The sequence below is a fragment of the Medicago sativa genome, chromosome 4 (assembly GCF_051527215.1).
Source record: "Medicago sativa cultivar Bolivia chromosome 4, Bolivia_mono, whole genome shotgun sequence".
In the NCBI taxonomy this organism is placed as follows: Eukaryota; Viridiplantae; Streptophyta; class Magnoliopsida; order Fabales; family Fabaceae; genus Medicago; species Medicago sativa.
Window position 1 is genome coordinate 76,285,181 of NC_140752.1, and position 7,680 is coordinate 76,292,860.

Below are 7,680 nucleotides of genomic sequence, written 5' to 3' on the forward strand. Positions count from 1 at the left end.
TCAATAAGGCATTTCCATTGAAGAACTTTGTAAGGGTATCACTACTTGGCAAGGTAAAATGAGTACTTGTATTGATTTAAGGCATTTATATTAAAGATTCTTGTAAGGGTATCACTACTTAGATCCAAAACTCAATTAGGCATTTCTATTGAAGATTCTTGCAAGGGTATCTATACTTGTGCAATGTAAAAGGAGTGCTTGTATTGATTTAATAAAGAAATAATGCCTCTTCAAAAAAAAAAATAAAGAAATAATGCAATAGATACCTTTAGTATAGGATCAATTCATGGAAAACACAAAATAGTACTAGAAGGGAAAAGAAGAGTCTAAGCACAAACACTTGAGGTCGTTACTCTACTGTGTAGATTCCATTAAACATAAGACATATTAAACTTCTTAATGCATCTTTCTCTTTCATAAATGGAGTTCTCTATTTCTTTGAAAAATGAAGACATTGATCCCTCTAGTAAGAATAACAATCTTACCTATTTGTGCTTAGGGCTACTATACACGGGACCCACTAAACTCTTTAAGGTGTCTTTCTTTCTTATAAATTGAGGTTTTCTCCGTTTCATTGAGAAATGAAATTTTAAAAATTTTATGCACATCAATCATTGGTAATTCATTGTCCTATTTATACATAATCCAAGAAATATTTTCTGTTTGGAAATTTCTCTCTTTTGCCACTCCTTGTGTCCCTTATTCTAGGATCACTAACCAATTATTCATTTGCTTAATCAAGTTTGTTACGCAAAGTGTATTGCCACATATGTGCTATTTTGTATCATAACAATTTTAATATAAAATTTTAATATAAAATAATGCATGCATAACACTTATATAGTAAGTGTCTAGTTACGTTGTTTATCCAAATACAAGCCTGCCTAACTCGTAGGGTTGGTCTCCCTACATGGGTTGTGTCATATTAGACTTGTGATAAACACGATTAAAGGTCAAATTACTGCCACTAGACTTGTCTAGAGCAAGAAATTTCAAATCAGAAGATTCAATTCCTTAAGAGCATGCTGATTGCTGACAAAAGAATTCTTGGTGGGATATGCTTGCAAATTGCCTTTCTATATTTTATGACCCTAAAAAAAAGTATTATTATTTCTTCATTTGGTCTTACCTTTATAATTTGAGGGGCTCATGTGCACACCACCATGTTTATTGATCTCGATTGAGCTAAGCCAATCCCCATCATGCTCTAATAAGGCTGATTTTGATTGTCCCCTTCTAAAACATAAGAAAAATAGAAAAAAAAAAAAAAAACTTTGAGTAAAAATAAAAATTGATAAAGGTACCTTTGCCCTATGGAAAAGGGTGGGCAATGACCCTTTGCTGATGGTTTTTTGGCCATGAAATAAAGTGAAATCGTCCTATTGTCTGCTTAAGGATAATAAAAAGAAACAAGCAAAGCCTTAACTTTGTCCACTTTAATTAATTTAATTACATTTTCATTTTTTATTTTGAAAGAGATTACATTTTCATTATATACACATTTTTATTGAACTTTCTACTATACTAAAATATAGTCAAGTTGAGAAAGGGAAAAAAGAGAGAGAAGGAAGAGTAATATATACACACACAAAAAATAATAATGAATGGATTCCACGTCCCATAAAATAGGGGCTTTTCATAACATCCAATAAGATGATGCATGAGGTTGACATGTCTAGCCTCATACTTTATCCTTAACCAACAACTTATTTATTTTTACTATATGAAATTAATTCTACAAAATCAGCAATTTAAATATACAAAAACAACACATTTCCTTTTTGACAATTAAGGAAACTAAATTGAAACATTCTTCTACAACAATGAAAGAATGAGGTGGCATTTGGTCCTTATCTACCTAAAATAAGCACAATCTAACGTCACCGCCACATGCATGTTGCTGGAATGTGACTATGGTAGGGTAATGTGACATGTTAAAGTAAATATATATAGCCACTGAAGGTGGTAATCTTCGTTGAGTTTCTATGTCTCTTCGTCTTCCACTGATTTCGTTGCCCCATGGATTAATTTGAAAGCGTGTTAGCCTCAATTTCTGCAAAATAGGGTTACCTTTAAGATATAATATCATATGCTTGATAATATACTTTAAGCTGTCACCATTTTGCAATTTGAATGATATAAAAATCCCATGCACTTGGTTTTAAATAATAATATGTACACATGATCTCACTCCACAGTGTTATAGATAGTCTTCTTAAACAAAGGCACAAAGTGATGAAATCAGCAAATACACAAACATCCAGTGGAATAAGCTTTGGTTTTCTTTTTGTGATGCCTGCTTCAAAGTAAAATTTGATTTGAAAAGAAGATAATCAGATTGATGTTGATCAAATTAATATATATAATAAAGTGCTAAAAATAGCAAAAAAGTCATAGTATACTTCAAGTAAATATTTGACTAATATATGTCACTAGACATCTTTCTTTTAAAATTGATATACATTTCTTTCTTTTGTCTAAAACACGGTCATTGAACCAAAATGCAAATCGTGTATCAAAAGACATCTTTTTTTTAAATTATGATTCAAATCTTATAAATTGTCATAAGATGCACGATCAATAAAAATATTTAAAAAAAGCATGTGACATAGACAAAATCATAGCTGGTGTACCATACAATAACTTTAAAATAATTCAAGGTTCTAAGTTATAGATCAAAATAACAAATAAAAACTGTTTGCTTCACAAATGTTCAACTCCAAAAAAACATAATCTATATATCAAAATGAATCTAAATTCTTCTGCATGTCGAAAGTATATATACCCACAATTTGCATGCACTTCAAAGATACCAACAACCATGATCTAAATTATATACTTTCATTTTCTATCACAAAATTTTACTATAAGATAAATAACTTGTATATTGTTGGAAAAGAAAGAAAAAAAACAATGTCTTTACTCTTTTTTTTTTTTTTTTACCTTTGTCCTAGTGGCAGAAGAGGTAAGAGAAATTGAAGTAGAAGGATTTGATGACTTTGCAAAAGAAGACAACCCAACATTGTAAGTCATACTTTCATCAGGCTCAAATAAACCATAGTTCCTTTCTGAGGTTGGTCCATTCTTCATATTTTCATTAAATAATGCAAACAAATATGATTCCAATCTCATTCTAGGATTCAAAGGTGTTCCTTCATTCTTCATTTGTCTCCTCAATAAATTCTTGTTATAAATTTCAGCATTTTTCAATGATGCACCAATTTCATCAGAGTCACCTTTTGATGGCCAACCAGTCTCAGAAACCCTAACCTCTATCCCATTAAAACCTAATTTAGCAATGGCAAATGTAACAGCATCTACCATAGCATAAAGCATGTTATCATAATGTAAATTTGTATTAGGATCAACCATTCCTTGGTTAGGATTAAATAATACATAGTCTAGAGATATTTGATTAGGGTCATTCTTATAAGCAAAATAAGGATAAGCATTGACCCAAAAGGGTGATTTTGTTTTTGACAAAAAGTTCAAAAAATCATGCATGATTCCAGAGATTTCACTTCTGAAACTACCAGCTGAAGGAGGGTAAGATTCTTCAAGAACTTCTAATGAACTAGGTGTTGACACGTGAATGTTTGAGTCCAAACCTAATTGAACTAGAGCATTGTAAATGTTGATCACTGCTGGAACAAGATATTGAATTAGGGTTGTGTCAAGTTCTGTGAACACTTCATTCCCTACTTGAATTCCAGTGATCTTTGTGTCTGGAAGATATGGTTTGATATTGGTATTTACCCATTGAAGTGCTTGTTGTGGATCATTTAATTGGTTTAGTATTTGATTTTCAATTGTTACGATAATTTCCACGTCTGAATTGGCGAAAGCTTTAAGAATCTGTGGATTCGTATCGTAGATTCTTGTTTTTGTGATCTTTAAGCTGCTGAGAAGTCCTAGTACTTTTTCTGGTTGTGGCAAATTGTTAGCTACTTGTCCATAGTTGATTCCAAATGACGCGACACGTGCGAAAAATCCAGTATCTGTAATTGCATAATCAGTAAAATCTATTAGCAATAATGTTACAAACTAGAATGCAATAAAGATAAGATAACATGCATGAAAAAACAGAACAAACAGGGTACCTGCAGAGAGAAAAAATGCTAGAAGAATATAACATATTGCCATTCTTTGAGTAAATGTTGCCATTGTGACAAATATTGATTTAGAGGGAAATAGGTTAATTTTGTTGTTTGAAAATTTGGAGGCAAAGAAGGAGAAGAAAATGAAATAAGATGAGATTTTTTGTATGGTTGATTTGGTTTGCCTTAGAAGTAAGTAAGGTGATACTAAATGGTTTGGTCTTATATATATAATATTCTCTAGGACAGGGGTTGTGTCTTTAGTCTTTACAACGCACTCACCAACCTCAAAAAAAATATTGACGTAAATATCCTTCACTAAGTCACTATCAAAAGCAAACATGAATCGTAGTCGGTCAAATGTTGAAGGGGAGCCACGTCATGGCATTACAAATGAATTTTGCTCTGTTTTGGTTAGATTTTTGCAACAGTAAATAGGTTGTTGATGTTATGGGTATTAGATAAATAACGAGAAGAGAAAGAATGCAAACTTTTGAAATATGTAGACAAGGTTGTTAAAATTGCGTGTTAACTCCTAAAATGGTACAATTTTAAGTTTTTAGATGTCAAATTCGTGTTAAATCGTACACGAGTTTAGGAGTTGATTCTCCCTTAATTCGTAAAAACTCGAATCTAATAACTTTGTGGATTTTTGTGTAATATGTAATAACTTATTCAAAATAAGTGATAATCTACTTAATATTCTTTGCAAAAATATCTCTATTTTAAATGAATATGAAATTCTCATCTAATACAATTTTGATTGAAAATGAAGTCTTATTCATTTTGATGTGAATAAGTGTGAAGAATTATGTGATGATAGGTATAATAATCATAAGAAAGAAACAATAGGAATACTCATGACATAAAAGCTCATAAAATATTTGTAAAAAAAAAAAAACTCTTGAAAAATCACATAGATTGAAAAAAGATAGATGTAATGTGTATAACGTACTAGACAAAACAACACATGATAAACTTTTATGGTATTGAATAATTTTTGATCTTATACAATTTTTAGTGGACAAAAGACTATTTTGATATTTTAGGCAACTTATATGTGAGACAAAAAGTTGTGTAGTGGTTTAGCGAGGGACAAAAATTTAGTTTGTGCCATATCCCTAAAACAGTTTTATAAATCAAACATTGTACAATTGAAATTGTCATGTCATGTTCTTTATTTTTTAGCAGATCAAATACACCCTTAAATTACTCTATTAGTTATTGTAGTTGAATTATATAAACAGGACTAACCTATCTACTAACTCTAACAAGATTATAACTATCTTAACAATAAGGGTGAGGCTATGAGTCTTCTCCAACTCCAAAACACTTCAATGTACTAAGTAGCTTAATTTTATTTTGAACTAGACTTTCAAATAGTAGTTGTATATTCTGATATGTGCAGCTATAAAAATCAATCTCGCAAAATCAAAGATATTCATTTAAAAATAATGATACATAAACATCTATTTTTTATTCATTTTTACATCACTTGGTTAATCACGTAAAATAATATGCTAATTTAGTTGACCAGATGATTGATTCAAATTACAACTAAAATTATGACTAATTAAATTACATAAATTAGTCATCTACTCAACTTAATTAATTATATTTTTTCTCGTGGTTAATTAAGTGCGACAAATATATGAAAAATGCGTGTTTATGAAACATTTTTGTTTGGTTATCTAATATCTTCATTGATTTGACAGAACCACGTGTATATTGTGTCTTACGTTACTATTTTTTATGATAATATTTTGTGTGGAAAACTAATTATTTTAAGGAATAAAAAACTATTATACGTTGTGTGGTTTTTCTTTATGTTTTTACTAGTAGGTTGGCGGTGAAGAAACGTGTTGCTGTGAAGATTTTGATGGTAGTAACCTGCCGTCGAGACTGAATTCTTTTACACTTGACTTCCCATGGCAGCCTTCAACCAAATTTTGAGCCACGTCGGAACTCAATTCTCTTTTTCCTTTTTGACCTGGCGATGCCTCACTTCTTCATAACTAAGCCACTTGTTGACTAATAAAATGTCGTAGAGTTTTCTACTCTTTTTTTAGAATGCATGAGATAAATAAGTTTTATTTGCATTATACTACATTTTTCTTTGCTGTGGGTATATAGGTAAATGCATGAGATATATGAAGTAATGGTGTAAAAATGTGGTAAACTCTTAGTGTCTTGTAACTGAGATGGTACACGAAATTTCAAGGCTTAAGTTATAAATAAGCCTATAGCCCGATCTTTGTTTCATACCACACTTCCCCTTAGAAAAACTCTTGTAAAATTATTTTGCATTTCAATAAAATTCTTATTTTTCTTTTATTTGTTTTCTTTGTTTTAATTAGATATGTTTATCACTGTAATGGGTGAGTAGTTTTCTTAATCCTGAGATCATGAAAAGTAATAACATAATAAAGTCCAAAGAAGACAAACCAAATGTGCAACATGCGCAATTGGTTTATGAATGTTGAAGAATTTGCTGATGTAATATGGCCAAAGAGAGCAGCAAAAGATGTTTTTGGTGAATGGATAAGGAATAGTATTCAATGAGGATGATGAAATGTACGTGTTCTTATCTTATATATCTTCTTTTATCAATAACTTTAAACCCTTTTAGCACACAAAACCTTTAATCCTTTATGCTAGCTGTATTTAAACAGGAACAGTTGAACAAAAGGACCTTATTTATTTAGACTAATTAGACTTCATGTATTGCCAATAAAAAATTAATAGACTTTCAAATTTTTTATTTTATTTTAAATATAAATACTAAACCTTTTCTTATAATTTTTTTTAACCAATTCTAACCGCCCTAAACAATGATCAAATTAGGATAATTTCTTATGGATCTTCTGAGTGCTATGATACTCATGAATTACACATTAATAGAATCGGTGATCAAATTATTTGATTATCATCAAACAGTGATCTGTTGAATCATGTCAGAATTCACGTAACCACCCTAACCGTTTTATACGTCAATCTCATTAAACCTTTACTATAAAAGGATAATATTCACTAGATATTTCCGCATAAGTTTATTGTAAAGGGATTGACATACGAATAAGGATATAGCTAACAGGATAGGAATGAAATTGATGCGATGCATTTTTTAGTATTAAATAAGTGTACAAAAAAAAGGCAAGAGGATAGGAATGAAATTGGTGCAATGCATTTTTTTAGATGAAATTTGTTAGGTTAAATAATTGCAAACCTAATTTGCAAATGAGCAGGAAAAAATTAATTTAAGTTGTTGCAGACTTAACAAAATTAATAAATAAGAATTATTAAAAGGTGCGTGCACGATTCATTCTCCCGCTTCTCCTGCTGACTCTTCTAAAACCCTTGCGGACTTGAGTATTAGAGTCCTTGTAGGTGCCACCACCTTATGTTGAGCTGTACTCCGATTGTCTATAATCCGTTCAAGATCAACATTGATAGTGGATTCTTTTTTCTTTCTTTCAGCAGTCAGAGTCAAATTCTAGAACATAAAACTAATATATTTACATTTGACTATTCTCCCCTATCTATTTATATATTGTCTCATGAAATTCGTAAAGTCCTCCTCTAC

General features: G+C 30.5%; 1 protein-coding gene across 3 annotated transcripts; it reads right to left on the minus strand.

Moving 5' to 3' along the window:
• Positions 1 to 1,580: 1,580 nt before the first annotated feature.
• LOC146932013 (glucan endo-1,3-beta-glucosidase 14-like) lies at positions 1,581 to 4,295 on the minus strand. Of its 3 annotated transcripts, none has more exons than XM_085703596.1 (3): positions 4,101 to 4,295; positions 2,944 to 3,998; positions 1,581 to 2,053 (listed from the first exon to the last, which is right to left on the minus strand). In XM_085703596.1, exons 1-3 carry the CDS (start codon positions 4,162 to 4,164, stop codon positions 1,859 to 1,861), a joined length of 1,314 nt encoding a protein of 437 aa, XP_085559722.1. In that variant the 5' UTR covers positions 4,165 to 4,295; the 3' UTR covers positions 1,581 to 1,858. The 3 variants fall into 3 exon arrangements, with proteins under 3 accessions (XP_085559722.1, XP_085559724.1, XP_085559723.1); XM_085703598.1 differs by having other exon boundaries at positions 1,581 to 2,296; XM_085703597.1 differs by having other exon boundaries at positions 1,581 to 2,299.
• Positions 4,296 to 7,680: the final 3,385 nt, after the last annotated feature.

What these genes read in the sequence shown, in the direction of transcription:
- LOC146932013 (XM_085703596.1), bottom strand. Translation starts at nt 4,164, where the DNA reads ATGGCAACATTTACTCAAAGAATGGCAATATGTTATATTCTTCTAGCA. An exon ending in AGCATTTTTTCTCTCTGCAG is followed by an intron (nt 3,999 to 4,100) that starts GTACCCTGTTTG and finishes ATGCAATTACAG; the next exon opens with ATACTGGATTTTTCGCACGT. An exon ending in CTTCTGCCACTAGGACAAAG is followed by an intron (nt 2,054 to 2,943) that starts GTAAAAAAAAAA and finishes CCTATTTTGCAG; the next exon opens with AAATTGAGGCTAACACGCTT.